The sequence below is a fragment of the Lithobates pipiens genome, unplaced genomic scaffold (assembly GCF_037356315.1).
Source record: "Lithobates pipiens isolate NorthernLeopardFrog02 unplaced genomic scaffold, aLitPip1_a1.2 Scaffold_8, whole genome shotgun sequence".
Classification (NCBI taxonomy): domain Eukaryota; kingdom Metazoa; phylum Chordata; class Amphibia; order Anura; family Ranidae; genus Lithobates; species Lithobates pipiens.
Genome location: NW_027507903.1, coordinates 316,024,957 through 316,048,237, shown reverse-complemented (window position 1 = coordinate 316,048,237; position 23,281 = coordinate 316,024,957). Strand labels below are relative to the sequence as shown.

General features: G+C 41.6%; 1 protein-coding gene across 1 annotated transcript in view; it reads right to left on the bottom strand.

Moving 5' to 3' along the window:
* Positions 1-280: 280 nt before the first annotated feature.
* ERGIC1 (endoplasmic reticulum-golgi intermediate compartment 1) overlaps positions 281-23,281 on the bottom strand; it is a 148,520-nt gene continuing 125,519 nt past the window's right edge. The window contains exon 10 of the mRNA XM_077472804.1: positions 281-527. Within this exon, the coding sequence (XP_077328930.1) occupies positions 420-527 (108 nt within the window). The 3' untranslated portion in view covers positions 281-419. The remainder of the gene's footprint in view (positions 528-23,281) is intronic.

Genomic DNA, 23,281 nt, shown 5'->3' with positions numbered 1-23,281 from the left:
GAGTACTATTCATAGCTGTGCGACTTCAAAGTAGTCCCTGCACTACTCTCGTCTGACTTTGATGCAACTTGAGGTCCATAGATCTCAAGATTACACAGGCATTGCTTCAAGTGACTTCAACATCACTGAAAAAAAAATGCGGCAAAATCACACGACTTTCAGGTCGCACAAGTGTGACAGGGGTCTTTAATGTATCAGGGGTGCTGTTACTTTTTTGTACTTGTATGTACTCTTTAGATCATTGCTAGAAACCCTAAAATGCCCCCATAGCAAAGTCCTGTCATGATATATCCAACATTTTATTGTGTATTTATTTCTTTGTTAAAATAATAAAAATAGCAATTTCCTAATGAGTCAATACTCAAAGTTTTCCACTCTTCCTCATGCGGTTTGGATGATGTCAGCAATTCAAACAGTTGCTACTGCATTTTCCCAAGTTGGATCTTCTTCCAGGCCTCAGAGGCGGTGAAAATACAAGAGTCCAATATTCCAGCTACAGTAAATGTTCCCCCAATAATGGCACACACCTGCAGAAGACAAGAACACAAATGCTTAGAGCAGCCAGCAGGGGGTGCATTTAAATCTGTTCACTACTACTACTAAACAGCATGGACAAAGTAATCTCCACTGATATCCTGCATAGCCCTGTAAAACGTTGATACTGTATGTTCTAGTGATGTAAGCATATAAAACCCCTGTAAAATGCTACACTATACTATATTGCTGTATGAATAAAATAAGAAAAATAAATATGCCCATTACCATCTGACCAACTGTCACTTTATAAAACCTACAAGTAATTTAAACCTAGAAGACAAAAATAAGTTAGACAAACAAACATGTTCTAAAACAACTAGGTCAATTCCAGCTGTTCAGCCGCATTTTCCCAGAATGCTTTGCAACTTCAAGATAGACGGGTTTACTGTCCCTCTATACCCACCAGTGTATATATGGTCTGTTTACAAAAACATTTCTCTGTTCCCCGGGGCAACAGCTGTTTTAGTACCCACGTTCTGACATGCAAAATATGTGGCCAGATTAATTATGGTCAGTGCATTCTAATCTGGTAGCTGAAATTAACCTTTCCTTCACAAACATGTCCGGGGAGGGCAGCAGCCAAAAATAGGGGACGCTTCTGAAAGGAAGCAGCCATTAGTCCTCAATGTTTATTGGTTTGTCAGAATATATATCATATATATCTGAGTAATTTTACTTAAAGCATGTAAATATAGACTACATGTTTAGTAGTTTTAATATGCAGCAGCCATGGGTTACTCAATCTAGTTACCAAATGTAGACTTTCTCCCAAAGTACTATTGCACATGCAAGCCAATAGTGAATGAAGTTCAAGTGGATGGCATTTTTGCAATGCTTATCACCGTGATGAAAAAGATGACAAACAAGCTTACTCAACAGGCAGTGTAATTTGCTATGAAGTTGTACAAAGTGCACTATCCCACAAAAACACTCCGATTTCTATTTTCTGCTGCCACCGATTGTTTGATTTATATTCCTGAACAATCTCATTATTGCTCTTCGCACCAATGTACTGAAATGTGGTAGAAGAGAAGTATGGTCAGCTTTTTTGGCCATACTCCTCTTCTTGGTCACAGGAGCAGACTTACTTCTGCAGACCTGCGACACAGATTCAGCCGAGATTGGGCTAAAGCTGCTGTTGACTGACCTCCTAGCCAAAAGCAGGCTCTTAAAAAGGATCAACTTTAAGGTCAGGATCCACCCAGGTGTCCAATTGGCAGATGGCTCAGTCTCTCAGCGCAAGGCAGAGCCTGAGCCAGTCGCTCTCACACCCGCTACAGCCTGGCGCTCCAGTGAGAGTTGAAGGGGCAGATCTAAGAGCAGTGACTGACAGATCACGCTCACTGCAGATCGAGAACTAAGCGATCAGCGTCATGTGATTGCTCAGTTCTTGGTCTTAGAGCTGGGAGGGTGATAACTGCAGCATCACACCGAAGCTGGAGCAATACAGGCGAGTATGTACATTTTTTTTGATATCCCACACTTTTGCCTTAAAGGGATTCTAAAAGGAAAAAATAACGAAACGTGTTATACTTACCTGATCTGTGCAAAGGTTTTACAAAGTAGCCCCTATCCTCTTCTTTTTGGGTCCGTCGCCTGTAGTCCTGGTTCCTCCTACCTGCCGAGTGCCCCAAATAGCAAGCCTCCTGCTATGGGGCTCCTGAGCCAAGCTCTGTGTGTTCATTCTCTCCTTATTGGCTCACTGGCTGTGATTGACAGCCAATGTGAAGAGAGCCTCTGCTTTCATGCACATAGTTGAATTTAAATGGGGCTCAGGTAAATATTAGAGGGGGTTGGGGGTGGGAGCTGCACCCAGAAGGTTTTCACCTTGATGCACAGAGCTTGAGCATTCAGAACCCCATTAGCACAGTCAGATGGATTATTTGCCCAGCAAGGTTTCAAAGGGGTTATCTTTGAAGGTTATCCCTATCCTAAATACTGTCTAGATCATCATCCGAGCCTGATAAAATTACTGTCATCTGGGTGTGTGCCCCCTGATTTTATCAATTAAAATTACTTTACAGTTTTTAAGCTATAATGTTCTAAAACCGTGAAAATTAGAAATTCCCTTTCTTTCAACTACAGCACTGGGATAAGTTTTTCTCAAAATACAATTCATGGCTTATGTGATAACACAGGGCTCGACAAAACCCGGGCGCCCGGTCGCATTTGCGACTAGAATTCCAGACCTGGCGCCTGGGGCAGCACAGCTGGGGGGCTGGGGGTATGCTGTCTCCGCGGCCCCCCCCCCGGCGCGATCACGTCGGGCCGCGCCGCCGCCGGCCGGTAATTTAGCCCCCGGCTTTGAGGCCTTCTACGATCCTATGGTTCCTTCTGTAATCTGGCGCCCTCTTGTGGTGGCCGTTGGAATTACAACCAGCAATGCTAATGGATGCAATGCTAATTTTCCCTGCCTGCCAGCCTATCTTCCTTCCCTTTACTCAGAACCCCTAAAAATTATATATATATTTTATTCTAACACCCTAGAGAATAAAATGGTGGTCGTTGCAATACTGTCTGTCACACCGTATTTGCACAGCGGACTTACAAGCGCACTTTTTTGGGGAAAATGTATTTAATAAAAAAAATAAATAAAGACAACAGTAAAGTTAGCCCAATTTTTTTTTAATATTGTGAAAGATAATGTTGCGTAGAGTAAATCGATACCAAACATGTCATGCTTCAAAATTGCGCCCGCTCATCGAATGGCGACAAACTTTTACCCTTTAAAATCTCCATAGGCGACATTTAAAAAATTCTACAGGTTGCACTTTTTAAGTTACAGAGGAGGTCTCTGTATTTTTTTTTTATTTTAACTTTTATTTTTATTTTTTTCACTGTTCTTTAAAAAAAAAAAAAATGTGTCACTTTTGTTCCTATTACAAGGAATGTAAAAATCCCTTGTAATAGAAAAAAGCATGACAGGTCCTCTTGTATATGAGATCTGGGGTCAGAGAGACCTCACATCTCAATTTACACTAAAATGCAATTTAAAAAAAAAATTGTCATTTGAAAAAAATAAATAAAATGTCCCTCTAAGAGCTATGGGGGGCAATGACTTGGAGACAGGTGAGGGGCTTGGGGCTATCTTCCCCTCACTTGTCTCCATGTCAGGCCAGGGACAGGTCCAGATCGCCGTCACGGACCCGGCTCCTAACTTTTTTAGCTGGCTCCTAGATTCCAAGCAAATTTGTCAACCCCTGTGATAACAGACTTCATTATTGGAATACATGTGACAGTGCCCATAGAACACAAGCAGGTAAGAAACTGCAATTATCAAAAATACTTGCAATTTTAAACACTTCTCTGCAGACCATTTTTGTACCCACAAAGTAGAGTTTCACTTTAAAGAGTCGCTATCGCCTTGCCTATATACGGTAGGTTGTCAGTATTTCTGCAAAGGGACCCCTCTAACACAATTTGCTTGGGCCTAATCATTGGCTACTAGACTTGAGCACTGTTACAGGGGAGGAGGTTACATGCCATTTAGAAACTCTGGGTATCATCTCTGGCTATAAAGATGGGAGGAGTGGCGAGGGAGCACAGGCTAGGCAATTATAAAAGTGGGTCAGGAAGTCCCTTTGCAGGAACACTGTCACTCTGCCCTCCATGCAGTGTCTCTTTAAGATAAAAATACAATCCACACTCTACTTTTATTCTCTTATCTGATAAACCCAAGTAATAGTATTATGTCAATACCAGAAATAATGATTTACAAGTAGATTAGAATAAGAATTGCACCAGTGACTTCTGCTTCCACATGAACAGAAATTAAAAAATAAAACTATTGCTCTTTTATGTGACCAGAATGTCAAAGAGTTAGATGTATACTTAATGTTCTGAGAATGGGGTTACAAACCATTGTTTACTTTGCTTTACCATCTGATGCACTTTTCTACAGGCAGCCTTTCTATTCCAGCCTCATCAGGCAAAGGAAAGTTGTAGGATAACCCCCACGCTGAGGTGTGTTTTCATACAATTACAATGGTGACTCCTCTGCTGGCAATGGGTTATGACAGTTCACAATGGAACTCCAGAAAACAGCACAGGAATTGCTGGTTCTTCATTATACCAGCTGCAACACACTCCTCTCCACTAGAGATATCTAGGGGTTGATTACTGAAACTGGAGAATTAAAAATCTGGTGCAAATGTGCATGGTAGCCAGTCGGCTTCTAACACTGGCTTGTTCAATTAATCTTTGACAAAAGAAACCTGGAAGCTGATTGGTTTCCAATGCAGAGCTGCACCAGTTTGTGCACGCTCCGGTTTTAGTAAATCAACCCCTTAGTGGCCATCTCATTCCACAGCATCTACAGCAAAGTGTACTAACTGCTATCTACTGTATTTGGATCAGTGTAGAAGACAAATGCTTTTTGGTAAACTAAAATCAGAATGGTTAGTTTCTGTACTCTTGACATCATGTGTGAATTGCTTTGTTAAAATAAATACACACTTACAATTTTAATATAAACCTTAGGCTTGTTGGGAAGGATAAATAAATAGAGGTAGCAACTTAGAATTCCTGGAGACAATGCCATGCTAGCCCCCTCCCATGCTAGCTAGAAGCCTTAAGGACTAAGCACTTAACCTGGCCATACATGCATAAATTTCTTTTGTATGTCCAGATAAACCAAACAGATGAACGAATCTCCCCTGCCGGCTATGGTATTTCAACAGCCAATGCCTGTGGCTGTCAGAATGCCTCAACAGTGACTTTTGCTGATTGGATTCAGTCACTGTTTGGTCAACAATTTTCCACCCAACCTTTGGACTCAAGTTTGTGGAGCCACCATCAGATTGAATTCAAGCAGATTTGGCAGGAAATGGCTGTACTTAAGATGTATAAGGATCATTTTAGCATTGAGTCTTTGTTAAAGTGGAGACTGGCCGATTTCCCACTTCAGAGATCATGTGACCAATTGCCTAAGCATTCACACAAATGGCTGGAACACCAGAGAGCAGCATTTTCTGTACAAATAAGTATCCAGTTCTTCTAGTACTTGTTCCATCTATGCAAGATTATTAAAGTGCCAGTAAAGCCAGCTTGGGAATTTTTACCTACAAGTAAGCCTAGAATAAGGCTTACCTGTAGGTAAAATTAATATCTCCTAAACGTGCACCCTAGATGGAGCTGCTCACTGGCACATGCATACTAGCACATTATGCCATTGTCTTACAGGTTTTTTTTATTTTATTTTATTCTGCAGCAGTTTACTACCGCTTTAAAATGGCTTTAGGTAACATTTTAATATAGGTTTATTTTAAAGTGTATAGCGTGATGAGGGGTTAAAATCTGTCCGATTTGTATTGTTGTCCGTGTCCCTGCTAGAGAGGTTCACCCTTTCTATCTTTCCCATCAAGCACTAACCACTCAATGTGAGGGAAAATCCAATATTTTTTTGTCATCAGAACCGAAATAGAGGAGAAATCTTCCAATGAGGATACTTTTTCCAGTGACAACTGTCCAAGAGGGGATTTCCTTCCCTTTAAAGACATTTCCTCTTCCCGTTGTATAAAAGGGACAGGAAGTGAAGGGAAATCTTCCCAATGGGACACAGTAAAGTCTAGTACACACAATGAAAATATTGGACGAATGATCGCTTGGTGTTTTTTTTTGCATGGTAGTCTCCTATTGAAAATGAAGAGGTTACTAAAGTTATGAAAATTCTCGTACGACAGAATACAACTTCAGTAGCGATGTAATGTTTTGTATTGCATTCTGTTTCTGAGCATGAGCAGTCTTGGCCAATCACTTTTTTTTTTTTTTATGGAAACCGTACCGATTACAAAGAAAAATCCTTAGTTCTAGTATCGCAGAAGAAAAACTCTTGTCCCTTTGCAACATTTTTACATAAATGGTCACGACTGGCACTCGAAAGCTGTGTACTAACGATTAGATTATGATGCTTTTGCTTCGAAAGTGTTTTTTCATCCGATTTTCTCATTGTGTGTACTAGGCATAAACAAAAAAAAAAAAACCTGACAGGGGTTGTCGCTCTTGCCTTCTCTGTCAAAAAACCAACTCTTTTTGGCTGTATGTAAACACTTTGAATAAAGCTGTGTACAAGAACAATATACACTGCATATATAAATCACCAAACTACATTCAAATCACTAAGACTTCTGCAAACATACAGAATTTAATTACAGGTAATATAACAGGAAACATCTATGGATAATAAATGTTAGGATTGCTTTAAAATGGTACCGCTACACATGTTAAAGCTGGCAAAAAGGTTTTTTTTTTTTTTTTTTTTTTACCGTTCTGGAAAAGTACCAACCAAAATAGCCAACTTTTTAAGGTCACTGCTGGCTGGCAGAGCACATGAGGTGTTAATCATTAGTGTGTGCCCAGCAAACAGGCTGAGTACTAGCAGTGACGTGGGACCTGAGCTGCCAGCACAGAGCTGGGGAAAAATTGACTGTGTGCTTTAGAAAAACAGAACAATGACTCACCATTGAAAATCACTATTTGCTGGACTTTAAAAAATAAAGTTTTAATGCTCAAACTGAACTGACAGTTGGGAAACATCCATTCAACATTATAGGAGCCACACTTGTACAATAATGGACAAAAGCACAATGTATGCAAGTAGAAATCAAAAATGGCTACATGACAACTGTAATCAGAAAGCTTGTTATTCAGAACAGTGAACATTTCTTCCAGCGAGTGTGCTTTTCAAATGGAACATTAAAATATTTTTAGAATTTTAGCATTTATATCCATGAAATAGTATACAGCTACCATTTAGCACTATTCTCTCTATTATAAAGGATCAACGGCCACAAATAGAATCGAGTGCGTCATTTTTCGTAAACAGAATAGACGTGGCACTTTTCAATGCATTGTCAAATCTTATTTCTAACTCCATCTTCTAATTTTCTAGACTACCCATTCTCAACTGGAGTGCCATGGCAAACTGGTTGAGAAAGACATTCTGATCAGATCGAGCGCACTCTGATCCGCCAAACCTATCATTGGCACAGCAGGAGCTCGATCAGAACAATAACTGGGAAACAGGGGAAGATGCCAACTCCTTCCTGAGTCTTGACCTGCTCCGTCTCCCACTACAGTGCAATACCCAGCAGTGTGGGTGAAGGTACAGTACTGCATACATGAGTATGCGTGTGTGTATTTACAGTATGTTTATATGTACATTTTTTTCTTGATCAGAACTTTTTTTGTGCTTATGCAGAATAGCAACAGGGACTGCTGCTCCTCTGAAAAGTGATCATGCTTGGAATGCTTTTTGCATTTGACAGATGGCAAAGAGGTGCTAGGTCACCTTCTCATTGCCTGTTTTAACTCCCTAAATGCTGAATCACTGTGCTGCAACTTAATTGTGGGGGGAATACCTCCTGCCTCTGCGGCTAAAGGGGGTGCAGCCAGGGGTGAAAACAAAGCTCAACCACATGTTTTACCATCCCTCAACCTCACGTGTGAATAAGCCCTTGAGTCGCATCTGTGTGTAGGCCAGCCCATTCATTTTTTATATCAACCTGCAGAAATGCAGGGTAAGAAGTCCCTGGCCCTTTAAAAAAAACAAAAACAAAAAAAACAACAAACATAAATAAACCAGACAAAAACAAAAAAAACTGCATTGATTTGGCTTTCTGATGGTCAATGTGTGGGGGTACCAATAATAATTAATTGCACACCGGTGCATCTGCTAAAGAGCAGCATGTTTGTTGGCATGTCAGGAGCATGTGTGCAAGCCTTACCTGGGGGTGCCTTGTGAATGAAAATTTTTAAAAGGTGCCATGACTTTAAAGATAATGAAAAAAAAAAAAAAAAAAAAAAGGTTGAGAAAAGCGGGAGATTACAACATAGAGGATAAATGCAGCCAAATACATATTTGTTGAAATAATTCTGTTCGGAGAGCACTATGGGGCTGGGCTGTGGCTACTTAACTTTTTCTGCAAACGTGAGTGGGAGCGGCACACAGGTGGTTTTTCACCTTAATGCAGAGAATACATTAAGGTAAAAAATATTCAGCCTTTAGCCACTATTTTGGTATGTGCAAGTGTGCGGTTTGCAGCCACACTTGCCTATACTCCTAAGAAGGATCAGAAGGGTGATAATGTCTTGGTGCTTTCGTTGTCAGCGAATGGACATTTTCATCTTACAACAGGAAATTCAAAGTCACGCAACTCACCTGTATGATCACCATGTATTTGTTAAATTTTTTTAGCAGTATACTTTACATTTTAACATTATTAATCCAGTTTTTTAGACAAAAGAGAAGATTTGCATATTTGTTCTGGGTCAGTAAATCATGGAAAGCACGGAAACTATTAGATCGGTATAGGTCTTCAATCACACGGAAATACTATAGCACACACCCATGCGAGGGTGGCGTTTGCCCATCCCCATGCAGGCATTACAATTGACAGTCGTGTGGGTGCACGGCCCCAAAAGCACAAGGTCTCTATTTATTCAGGTCATACACCCGCATTTGTGTGGACTAGGCCTAACAGTCAGGCAGCTAGCATTTTCAAAGGAAGGGGGTTAGAAATAGTACTCGTCATATTTCTCCCAGCTACCCATCTCCTGCGATTTGTTCAACTCTACATTGCAAAGATCTAAAAAGGGATTTCTTTTTGTCATTGCATACGACAAAGAAATAAGGAGTCAAATTCCACCCTCCTGGCCATATTTTACAAGGAACCACACAACTGGCACTATATAATTTTAGAAAGACAGCTGTCCCTAGAATCCGTCAGCCCACACAAAATACCAGTAGGTGCCCCAAAGTGCCTACACGTCATAAGCTTGGAATATAGTTTAAGAATTCCTCATTATCCCAGAATAAAATTATAGAACTGAAATAGCTTATTCATTACTGTTGACATTTTAAAACACTAAAGGAATGGCTAATATGCTTGTCTTTAGATTTTCCAGCTATGTTGTAAGAATTAGGATTTTCCAAGTCCACAGAAAATGCTATATTTTGCTTTGTTTTGGAGGTGTATATTGTGCTCCATGTTCTTTAAATGTTTTTTCTTTTATCCACAGCATTCATATATACCGACCAATGTGCGATCACAAGTGACCAGTTACATCAGACACTTAGATGCTGGAAGTTATATAATAATAATAATAATAATAATAATAATAATAATAATACAGGATTTTCAAAAGTGAGTACACCCTCACATTTTTGTAAATATTTTATTATATCTTTTCATGTGACAACACTGAAGAAATGACACTTTGCTACAATGTAAAGTAGTGAATGTACAGCTTGTATAACAGTGTAAAATTTGCTGTCCCCTCAAAATAACACACAGCCATTAATGTCTAAACCGCTGGTAACAAAAGTGAGTACACCCATAAGTGAAAATGTCCAATTTGGGGCCAAAGTGTCAATATTTTGTGTGGCCACCATTAATACCCAGCACTGCCTTAACCCTCTTGGGCATGGAGTTCACCAGAGCTTCACAGGTGGCCACTGGAGTCCTCTTCCACTCCTCCATGATGACATCACGGAGCTGGTGGATGTTCGAGCCTTGCGCTCCTCCACCTTCCATTTGAGGATGCCCCACAGATACTCAATAGGGTTTAGGTCTGGAGACATGCTTGGCCAGTCAATCACCTTTACCCTCAGCAGTCAAGTTCCTCCACCCCAATCTTGCTCATCCATGTCTTTATGGACCTGGCTTTGTGCCCTGGTGAGCAGTCATGTTGGAGCAGGAAGATTCCATCTCCACACTGTTGCCACAAAGTTGGGAACATGAAATTGTACAAAATGTCTTGGTATGCTGATGCCTCAAGAGATTCCTTCACTGGAACCAAGGGGCCAAGCCCAACCCCAACCCCTGAAAAACAACCTCACACCATAATCCCCCCTCCACCTAATGATTTGGACCAGTAAACAAAGCAAGGTCCATAAAGACATGGATGAGAGAGTTTGGGGTGGAGGAACTTGACTGGCCTGCACAGAGTCCTGACCTCAACCCTATAGAACACCTTTGGGATGAATTAGAGCGGAGACTGCGAGCCAGGCCTTTTCATCCAGATCAGTGCCTGACCTCACAAATATGCTTCTGGAAGAATGGTCAAACAATCCCATAGACACCCTCCTAAACCTTGTGGACAGCCTTCCCAGAAGAGTTGAAGCTGTCATAGCTGCAAAGGCAGGCCCAACTCAATATTGAACCCTACGGACTAAGACGCCATTAAAGTTCATGTGCGTGTAAAGGCAAGCGTCACAATACTTGTGGTAATATAGTGAATGTCAGCACTGTCATATTTGTCAAACCTAGTTTTATGTAGGGCTGAAACGATTAATCGACATCGATAATAATCGATAATGAAAATCGTTGTCAACGATTTTCATTATCGATTAGTTGGTCCGCACCATGTGATCCGCGGAGCGGTCCGTGGCTGCAGCCTTAGGAAAGGCCGCGGCTTCGGCCTAACTCCGGAGCTGGCGGCCATCTTGGCACACCCGGCGGCGGTGTTGTAAATTGTAACCCCGTCACTTCCGGTGCGGCTCCGTTGTAGTGTCATATTTTGCTGCCTATCACAGAATGCTACGGAAGTGAGGTTGCCGCCAGAAATTGCGTACTGCGCATGCGCATAGCGTTCCAAACACTCGCGCCGTGCGTTCCAACAAAGTTTCGGCAATACTGTTCAGCGAAACCATCACATAATGTTACGGAAGTGACGTTACAGACAACACGAACACTGGGCCGTGCGTTACAACACTAATACTTCCCTTGTTACCTAGTATCATTATTTACCAACCATGCTGAGCTACGTGCCGTGTTAGGTTCTGCATTGCTGGGACTTGTAGTGCCTATCCTGAGCTACATGCTTCAATGTTCAGTGTCCTCATCCTTATCCCTGTGCTTCAATGTTCAGTGTCCTCATCCCTATCCCCGTGCTTCAATGTTCAGTGTCCTCATCCCTATCCCCGGGCTTCAATGTTCAGTGCCCTCATCCCTATCCCCGGGCTTCAATGTTCAGTGCCCTCATCCCTATCCCCGGGCTTCAATGTTCAGTGCCCTCATCCCTATCCCCCTGCTTCAATGTTCAGTGTCCTCATCCTTATCCCTGTGCTTCAATGTTCAGTGTCCTCATCCCTATCCCCGGGCTTCAATGTTCAGTGTCCTCATCCCGAGCTTCAATGTTCAGTGTCCTCATCCTTATCCCCCTGCTTCAATGTTCAGTGTCCTCATCCCTATCCCCGGGCTTCAATGTTCAGTGTCCTCATCGAAGCACGGGGATAAGGATGAGGACACTGAACATTAAAGCCCGGGGATAGGGATGAGGACACTGAACATTGAAGCAGGGGGATGAGGACACTGAACATTGAAGCTCGGGGATGGGGATGAGGACACTGAACATTGAAGCCCGGGGATAGGGATGAGGACACTGAACATTGAAGTACAGGGATAAGGATGAGGACACTGAACATTGAAGCAGGGGGATAAGGATGAGGACACTGAACATTGAAGCAGGTAGCTCAGGATAGGCACTACAAGTCCCAGCAATGCAGAACCTAACACGGCACGTAGCTCAGCATGGTTGGTAAATAATGATACTAGGTAACAAGGGAAGTATTAGTGTTGTAACGCACGGCCCAGTGTTTGTGTTGTCTGTAACGTCACTTCCGTAACATTATGTGATGGTTTCGCTGAACTGTATTGCCGAAACTATGTTGGAACGCACGGCGCGAGTGTTTGGAACGCTATGCGCATGCGCAGTACGCAATTTCTGGCGGCAACGTCACTTCCGTAGCATCCTGTGATAGGCAGCAAAATATGACACTACACCGTCACTGAAACAGCTGACGGTGGCCCTTTACCGCGCATGCGCCACTTCAATGCTATTAACAGCGCATGCGCAGGATATTTCTTTAGCGGCAGAGAAAAAGTATGGACTGAAGCGGGCGGAGACTTGCGGGCGGGCGGAGTTGGACAGATAATAACAGAAAAAAGGGGGTTTGCGCTATGGATAAGCTGCAAAAGAACGGTGGATATAAGTACCCCAGGCTCGCAACAAAAAGTTGGAACAGTATACCAATGTTATAAATACAGGTAGTAAAAGCGCTCTACTCTGATGTTTTATAACCCCAGGAAATGTAAAATATACAAAAATTAAAATGAAATTAGTGGGTGTGTTTTTGTAAAATCTGTGCAAAGTGCAATGTGCAAATCTTGTTAATTAGAGGACTAATATTTGCATTATTGTATCTGCACAATTTAAATTCAATTGTGACAAGCGTTCTTTCATATATATATTTTTAATAGTATTGGCTTTTTTATTTAGTCATTGTGCACTCTGAGATATATATTCATCACGTGGTATAATTTATAGATCAACATTTGATAATTGATTCATTTTTACATGTGCGTTTATTTTTCATATTGTGCGTTTTTTTAAAAATATGATTTTATCCGATTAATCGAAAAAATAATCGGCCGATTAAATCGATTATGGAAATAATCGTTAGTTGCAGCCCTAGTTTTATGCAACAAATATTTGATGTTGGCTTATTTTGATACTTTACATTTTAAAGCAGTATTTTATCCAAAACAAAACATGTAATATATTACCAACAATTAGATGTGATGGCTGCATTGATTTTCTTTTTAGTTGCTATTCCCCTTATTTTAACCTGGTGAAACAAATGCAGCCACCCGATCCAATAATTGGTATTTTGCAATATGATGCTTTTTTTTTTTTTCTATAGTTTTTGGGCTTAATACTGCTTTAATGTTTGATTTTGTAACGTATATTTTTTCAGAATCAGTAGGAGTTGGACAATGATATACAGAGTATATATAGTGTCCGTTCACAGTACATTACCCTGAAAATGTCGCAATACCTTGAAAATGAATCACGCTTTTTCCATCACACGCAAGCTATAATTTCAATATAGTTAATCAGATCTTTCTATCTCTCTGCTCCAATAAACCTTATCCTTTGATAAAAAGAGTTATTAGATGCAAACTACTGAGCAAGAGACGGAAAGAATGTCTCATAAACTTGGTGAGCTGTGAATCAGAAAAACACGTATCTTGTTTATTATTGCTCTATGAGATTTTTTATTTGCGGACAGTAACAATACATGCATGAGCCTCATATGGCTTTCAATTATTGCACTGGTTCATCATCAAATTAGACTTAAAAGAACAATATCCAAAAATCACATATTTTACTCAGTGTGATAGCTCCTGACTAGGCAGGATATATAGATATTAGTATACACAAAAAGAATGAAACATTATTCTAATACTGCTTGTTAGAGTGCAGATTCAAATACAGCAATTGCTGTGCACAACTTAAAGGGGCACCACGGTTCTCTGTCCATTTGCTCCGCCCTGGCACTGTCATTATAGCGCATGCGCAATTTTGCTTAAGGACCTTGCCTAGTTGTCATGTCCTGGCAAAGCCCTTCAGTACATCTGCCAACATGCAGGAGAATTCCTGGGCGTGCGCAAGAATGAGGACATTTTGAGACTTCTGTCCTGTCTTTGCGCATGCGTGGGGAAACCGTGCACGGGCACAAATGTATTGGGAACACACACATGCACAGATGTGCTGTAGGGTTGTTGCCACTTGAACCCCTGCAACATATCTCCGCATGCGCAGAATCTGGAATCAGCAAAAATTGAGGTATAAAAAAAATGTATATATTTTTTTTAATTTAAGGAGTGAGGAGAGAAAAAATAAAAAGTATAACGATTCACAATAAAAACATGGAACATACCAAATGCCACAATATCCTGTGTGGAGCAGAAAAACAAGTTTGTTTGAGATTTTCCAGCAGTCTTAAAGTGGTTAACCCTTACAATTCACTTTTTACTACAGTGGAGACTATAATAAAGCACGGTTTAGGAGATATCTCCTGTATCAGCATATGCAGACATCGGTACATGCACACTGAAGCAAGTTTGTGCCGTTACCGGTGGCTCCCACATGCATGCCAGTGATGTCATTGTGGCTCCAGCCAATCACAGCACCGGAGCCCGCGATACTCAAAACCAACCCTGGGAGTGATGTCGCCAGCCAGAGCTGTGTACTGGGACCGCTGCGGGGGCTTCGATCCAAGGTGAGTATTTCATAATGAGTTAGTATGTTATGCATACTACCTCATTATGCCTTTGTCTTGCAGGGCGTTTTTTTTTTATTGTGGGTTTACAACCAATTTATGTAGGCGCTTCACCCAATATACAGAACAAAACAAAACTCCCTAGAATCTTCAAACCACTTAGCAGAAAACCTTATCTTCATAATAATGCTTCAACATTTGCTTGACCGAGATGCCAAGTCAAGTTTTTTGTGCTCCCTTTAGGCTGAGTTCACACTGGCATTAAGAGCAGGCATTTAAGAAGCGTTAAAAAGGCCCCTCAAATGCCTATGCACAAGATACAATAGACAACACATAGTGCTGTTCACACTAAGCGTTGCGTCTCTTCAAAACTGAAGCCTCATGTCGAGTCAGAAGGCATTTGAAGCCTTTCAGTGCCTCCCATTTAAGTCTATGGCAACGCTTTGCAAATGCTCTGACAGGCAGTTGCAGAGTGGTTGCGGTTCATTAAGATTCGTTCATTTACTGTAATGGAATAGACATTTGTGGAGAAGTTAATGCTTGTCAAACGCTTCAAAACTGCCCATAGGGCGTTTGGGGAGCATTTTTAACTCCTCATTAATGCTTTTAAAATGCCTGTCTAATGCCCAAACTAAAGCTCACTGACGCCTGTCTGACTGGCACACTAAAGCCATACAAATGCTATTGGAGCGTTTGTTGAGCTTTAGAAATGTAATCAAGTGTGAACAAGCCCTTAGGGTAATTAAATACCATGTAGCCACTGTCAGAGATGGAAGAACAGGAGTCAATAACCCAAACAAGGTTCAGAGCCACCATGGGAATGATGGTTTGGTAGCAAGTTTACGTCACCATGTCATTGCAGAACTAAGCAAGTATTTTATCCAGAATGGCCACTCTATTACAGTGGGAGCTGTGGCCTTTTGTCCCTGGGCAAGGAGAGCTGAGCTGTGTATACTGTATGGTTGCATTATCAGCTCCACAGAATTATAGGAACCTGTTGGGAGCAAGTAGCTATGATATACTTGCAACTCACTCCAGCTTAAGAATGTTCATGGTTAGGATTGGCTTTGCTCCTTAAAAATGGAAGGAAATCTAAAAAATTGTGTTTGTATGAGACAGTGAGGCATTAAAGGACTAATGCCACGTCCACACAATCGGAATTCTGGCCAGAAAAAGACCGATGAGAGCTTTTCAATCGGAAAATGCAACCGTGTGTATGCTCCATCAGAATTTAGCTGTCCGAATTTCCGCCAGCCAAAAATTGATAGCATGTTCTCAATTTTCCCGACAGAAAAACTTTCTATCGGAAATTCGATCGTGTGTATGCAATTCCGACACGCCAAAAATCACGCATGCTCAGATTCAACTACGAGACAGAAGCTATTGGCTACTGGCTATTGAACTTCCTTTTTCTAGTCCCGTCGTACATGTTGTACGTTACCGCGTTATAAACGATCGGAATTTGGTGTGACCGTGTGTAGGCAAGAAAGCTTGAGCCAAATTCTGTCGGAATTCCATCGGCAAAACTATCAGAGCTTTTTTTGACGAGAATTCCGATTGTGTGTACGCGGCATAAGAAGTACTGCCTGCAAAGATCATATAATTTACATTACATATTTCTGGCAGTAGAGAATGACTGCTCACCGGTATGAGTGTGAGATCATGTGCGATCTCACACATGAGTGTGAGATCGCATTTCATAAACCAACACGGAGTGCACAACTGCCCCTTGGAAGCATTTCCCTGCCCTATTACCCTTGATTTATTAGTCCCTTTGAGTGACAATCTCGGAAAACGGTCTGCGTTTATGATAATCTTTACTGCAATTTGTTCATTTAAGGTTTTGCAAAATAGGTATTGTACACTTAACTGCAGCAACCCCCTGCCTTGTGCATCATTCATATCGAATTGAAGTGAATGCACACGTGTAATGTATGTATACATGGGAGTTTACAAAATAATCAAAAGAACAGATGCTCCAAATAAAAGCACTCACAAAACCCCATGGACGAGAGCCTGAAATCAGGACACAATGGATGTGTGAGAATCAGCAGGAATAGCAGTTCTCAGGCCAAACCCACAGATACAGAGTGTCCAGCATGGTGCAGGCCAGAGGAAACAGAGCTGGATGAAGTAATAGAGGGGAAACAAGACATGCAGACACCAGGATGGGAAGATCATATTATAGGTCTGTGTCATCCTTAATGCTATATAATCTACACTACACAGGCACACCCTTTCTAATGGAATACAACAAAAACTCAACCAAAGATTGATGGTCTAATTTTTGGACTTTTTGACAACGATGGTTAGGGCTGAACTTTCAATTTTTGGTGAGTATATATATATATTATATATATATATATATATATATATATATATATATTTTTTTTTTTTTATTATTATTTTTTTTTTTTTCAATAAATTCTTCGTCTTTTGGTTATTCGTTATTTATGAAATAAGCACCTATCAAAAATCAGATCAGTACTAGATGTATTTTTATTGGCTGATATGGCTTATTGCTCTTAAAAATGAGCACTAAAGAAAAAACGCTTAATTGAAAAGGCCAATAGAAAACAGCATGGTTCAAAGTGACGCATACCACAGAAAAGATCAGATTTCACAAAATGGCCTGCAATGATTTACTGTACTTCATTTTAATAGAGGGTTTTAAATTTGCCTTATAAAATAGGCACAAAATGGTAAAAGTTTAAATTATACCCTATATAAAAGAACATATTTCTTGTTGCCCATGTCTACAAATGAGAAATCCCACTCCATTGTAACTCGGCTACAGAAATCACAGGTGAAATGGTTTACTACCGGCCATAAGAAATGTACTACCTAGAACAGTTCCATACAAAAGACCCCGAGTACTAAAATACATTTAATCCTGTTACAGTGTTTTAAGTGTATGTAAACCATAGGGCTAAATGTTCTCATTTCCCACCATTAACAAAAACGCCACACTAAAGACCCAGCAGTGTACACCTCATTTGTTGCACTGCCTTTTTTAAATTTCTAAAAGCCAATTATATCCGTCTTGCGGGGAGCAGCATGTCTAACGGACGCTGGGAATTCCCTCCGATTTGTATGTAGTTGGCTTTGTTTTCTTCTTCCCTTTAACAAGGAGCTACAAAAGGTCCCTTACAATGTATAAGACAGCAGTTCCTTCACCCCCTGTTTATCATCTCCCCCCTTCTTCTCAATGACTGGGAAACATGGATGAATAGAGGAGATGCTGCTGGTCTCGTGGACGGAACAAGAGCTTGTGAATGAGGCAGCAGCCTGAACAGCAGGTGCTCCTCTATAACCCCCACCACCCAGTCATCCTGCCACATTAATCCGCACACCATCTGTTGGGTGGAGGAGCAATGTCCTCTCTCTGTGAGACAGTTCACATGCTGAGGACAAAGTGGATCATTGGCAGATGGAGATTATGCGATCAGGAGAGGGGTGGATCCTGAAGAACATGATGGCTCCTATTAACTTCACACTGACTGTGACTTTGTTTGGCGAGTGTCTTATTGTAGCCACATCCCCATTCTAGCAGCCGCATGAGAAGAAAAAACACTGGAAAGGAGAATGAGGTCATGTTCAGAGAACTACCAAAGATCAACAAAGCTAGAAGTAACAAATCACCATTTCCAAGTGACATTTTTAAAATGTGGAAGCTGTGACATGTGACTGCGTTTCCCCTTTTCAAACTGTCCTTTTGGCCACATGTAAATGGAAAAAAAATATTTACAAGCAATGGAAATTTTATAAACTACTTGACTTGAACAGTTAAAAAAAAATATATATATATTGCTGATAGAAACTAATAACTGAAGATTCTACAATAGTGGAATAGTATAAATAATCAGACACAAGGGAACTGGTTTACCAAAACTGAAGAGTGCTAAATGTGGTGCAGCTGTTCATGGTAACCAATCCACTTCCAACTTCAGCTTGTTCAAATACGATTTGACGCACACACACAAAAAAATAATAATGGAAAACTGATTTTTTTTTTTTATGCAGACCTGCACCACATCTTGCACTCTCCAGTTTTAGTAATTCAACCCTACAGTGGCATACATTTTGCACACTGACTGGTGTATAAAAATGTATGTAGTGTTTGGGATACACCTATACTATGTCTGTGAACTTGAGTCTAGGATCAATTTAGAGATCATTGAGCATACAGACAAAATATATACACCCACGTTTAAACCTATAAAAAAAACTCACTATGAAGGGTGTCATTGCGAGACCTCCCCTTCAACACTAGTTGTTGGATGTCAGTTATCCTCTTGATCCTATACTGGGATTCACTGGTCCAGAAGAAGTACTTTTGACACCCCTCTGAATTGTTCAGTGGGAATCATGCTATCAGCATTTTCAAAAAGGTTACCCCTTAAATCTCCCATGATTGCCTACTTCATATTTTTTGTAAGCCTGAACCCAGCCTAAACCATTTCCATGCTTCCCATTGGTTACTGTATGGGCATATCCAGTAATCATGTTACTTTCAACAAAACCTGAAACTTGAGGCCCAGTTGAATGGGACTAATTTCTACTGGATATACCAAATCACAAATAAATGAGAACCATTATATGGCTGAAACAGTCATGATTTAAGAACCCTAAAGTGATGGGCCTTAAAGCAAACCTGCAGGCACAAAGCTAGCCAAGTGTATTGCTATATCGGCAGTATTAAAGTAGTTGCAACCCTAAAAAAAACAAAAAAAACATGATCTATATGCTATACCATAGTGTTTGTGCTGTGTAACTTGTGCCTCCCATCTTGTAATATACCTGGCTGATCTTGCCTGTGCTGACGATGATAATTATGGCTGCTGAGCCATGATCACCGTGGTCAGGTTATATGCCTTTGTCAGCCCGCTGCTCTGAGTCCCCTCATTTCCTTTCTACCTCTCAGCATCTCTCCTCCCCGCCCCTCCCGCTGCTATTCAGCTGCAATATGCAGCAAATACACATGTATCCCCTCCTGATTATTTTGGGCACCTTTTGCTAATGTTGCGTTTGGTAAGCATTGATTCCGAGCGTGCGTGTTTGTACTTTGGACTTTTGTATGACAGACTTGTGTACACACGGTCGGAAAATCAGACAACAGATAGTTGTCCACGGAAAATTTGAAAGCCTGCCATCCAACATTTGTCTGCAGAAAATCTGACAATTGTCTGATGGAGCATACAAAACAGTAGGATTTTCCGCCAACAGTCTGTCAACAAACAATTTTCATCGGAAAATCCGATTGTGTGTACGAGGCTTAAGTCTGGCTGTAGTGAATTGCATAGAGCTCAGATTTAGGTAAATTGGGGGGCCTGACTATAAAACAAGCAGGGCTCTCCGATTCCTCCTGTATTAATTGTATTGGAACTGTACTGTCTGCCCTCATGTTGTAAAGCGATGCGCAAACTGTTGGCGCACTGCTACTACTACTTTTTGAATAACTGGTTTTGCGAGCTGCCAAAACTGCTCTTTAAGTGGTCATAGTCTGTAAGATTTCTTTAATCCTACATCACGGGACACAGAGCCATAGTAATTACTATGTGGGTTATAGTCCACCTTCAGGTGCTGGACACTAGCACACCCTACACAGGAAGTTGCCTCCCTATATAACCTCTCCCATACCGGGAGCATCTCAGTTTTTTAGCCAGTGTGTAAGGTGTTGGTCAGGAGTGAAGATGTGCTGTGCTGAGCTCCACTGAAGCAATCCTTGCTGGGGCTAGCTATGCAGCTGCATCCATTCAAAGTGTCTTTTTGCCAAATTGAATGGTGGCCGGGCCTCATATCTGAAGAAACAAGGTTTAGCTTGTAAACACTTTTCTTTTTAGAGAGCTGGACCCCGCGATCCAGTACTTTTGGTATTAAGGCCATAAAGTTTTACTGGCGGGGTACTATTACAGGTCCAGGATTGTGGGATCCCCGGTGCCTGAAGGTTTGTTAACAGAACCCATCGTGATGGGTTTAGAGTGGGTCTGTTGGTTTTACCACAGAAAACCCTGCGACAGGAAAGGTAAGTGGAGTTTTCTAAGGAATTTCTAAATTTTCTTATGAAATATCTCCTTTAAAGTAAATGTTGTCATGCCTAAGTGTCACCACTGGGGGCTGTATGGAGCATGTACCTTCTCATGCTTTGCTTAGAGATCGCGCTGTGTCACAGAAGCAGCAAACTTTTTTCCTCTGGCTAGAAGTTGGGGGGGTTTTGCTTCCTCCACACACCCCCACCTGAGCTGAACTCTTCCCCTCTTCATGAGGCTGAGCATAACGGAGAACTGAAAACGATCGGCAATGCCGTTTTACTTTCACCACCCCTGCTCAGCGGCGGCTTCCAGGTCTCCTCCATGTCATCCCTCACTCACAAGCCGACTCAGTCAGATCAGAGGCCCGTGCTTGCGCGGGAAAAGAGGGGGGGGGGGTGCGATGTGAGGTGGGGCTTTGTGCGGCGTTGGCGTCCTCCAACGCCAAAGTGTGTTTAAAAAGTAAATTTAAAAAACCAACAACAATAAACCTCCATTTGTGCTGGTTGCAAAATTGCCAGATAGACATAAGAGCATAAAAGGAAATGCCTGTGTCACCAAAACCTATTCCACACATTTACTATTTGCATCAGGCTGAGCATTAATAGCAGCGGCAGTGGCTGGACTATTGCTCAAGCAGAGGATACGATTTCTTCTGGTAGTATCCCTGCTTTGTGCATCGTGCTAAGGTCAGAAGGGGGGGGGGTTAAAACACCCCCAATAAAGAGCTAAAAGGGTCTCCCTCAAGCTCTGGAATACCTAATCATCTCTACAAATTGCATCCTCCCCGGAGAGAAGGTGGCTGGTCAGAGTGAGCATGGGGGCCATAAAACTGTTTTCAACACTGCAGGCCCCTGTTTATTTTACTAAAAAATATATTTTTTCCTCAGCCATGATAGGCTTTTCAAAAAATAAATAAATAAAAAGTTTAGCGACTTTAATTGCATCCCAGCATGGGTCAAAATGCGACAGGTTCTCTTCCATTGCCCAGGACCCTCAAACTGAGAAACTAGGGGCGGGAGAAGACGAACTCCCTCATGGGATCGTAGTGAGGCTGATGACTCCTCTGAGGTGTCAAATCAGCTGTTTAAATCTTAAAAAGAGGAGCACCACCTGCAAAAAATAAATTATTAAAAGTCAGGAGCTACAAATACTGCAGCTGCTGACTATTAATAAATGGACACTTACTTGTTCCAGGGTCCAACGATGTCGGCAGCAGATGACGAGCAATCGACCATCTCTGGGCTGCCCCCGCCGCCATCCTCTGTCAGGGAGTCAGGAAGTGAAGCACTGCGGCTTCACTGCCCGGTTCCCTACTGCGCATGCGTGAGTCGCGCAGCGCAATGAGACTGGTCCCCGCTGTGTCCTGGGAACTGTGTGTTCAATGGGGGGGGGGGGGGGGGGGCGGTCATCTGCGGCTAGCTATTCCCAGAAGTGAGTGCAGATACCTGGATTATACAGGTATCTGCACCCCCTCCCCCCTGAAAGGTGCCAATTGTCTCACCGGAGGGGGGAAGGTTCCGATGAGCGGAAGTTCCACTTGAGGGTGGAACTCCGCTTTAAGATTGATGGTGCAATTTTTTTCTGAATGGTCCGCTCCACGTTTATATACCCTTAATTTAGTGTTTGGGTTCGCTAAAGCCTCCTTAAGCTGTGCATGCCTTTTCCTGTCCATTCAGTGTTGGAAAAGCTTTTTTGTATCTGAGAAGATCACCCAGATAAGCATCATTTTCCCTCCTAAAAAGTTTTCACACTTTATCCTATGGTGGAGGAAATTCACTAAGTAGGGTATACCAGCAATTAACGCTGCTATATCCTCTGCGAATAAGAGTTTGACTTGTCCGGCAGACAATGCTCAAATGCTTAGGGATCCAACGGATAAAAAGTTGGAATTCCTATTAAAAAAACAAACAAAAAACAAACAAACAGAGCCAGATGGTTATCGAAATTACAAAATGGATATTGATTTGAATACTTTTTTACTCTTTTAGAATGAATGTATGCATCATATTTGTATTCTGTACCTTGTATCTTTACCACAGTAGGATCTATTGTCTGCTGTACACCAGAGCTCACATTTTAATTCCTGCATGTATTGTATATGGTATGAATAGTTTTTTTGACCAATAAAACCAAGTAATTTTTTATGAATCTTTTGCATCCTCATTGCTGCCTAAAAACCCCACGGGGAACAACTTCTTTTTCTTCCATGTTTGTTACGGGGTGTGCAGCTAGTTCAGCTTGTCCTTTGGGCACCCTCTTTCCTTTTTGAAATAAGTTACCTACCTTAAATAGCTGTTATCACTTGCACGGTTATGTCTCAGACAGCAGGGGACCCTGAGAGTTTCACCACTTATTAGACGAATAAAGTTCACTCAATGTGCTGTTCGATATGTTTTGCTATATATAGATACAACTTAGACGGGGGCGGAGCACCCCTGGTCAGACCTACTGCGTTCCCCACGATAGGGTTAACAGTCTTTACTGCCTCTGTTCTTGACATTCATTTTAGTTTTATTTGGTAGTGGCCCATTATCTTTTCCCCAAAATAGACACTAGTGGGAGCAGTCCTCCCAGCTAACAATATGCTCAGTCATATGCAATTCACCAAACTTTCCTACTGCTCTGAGACACCTTCCCCAATTCTACT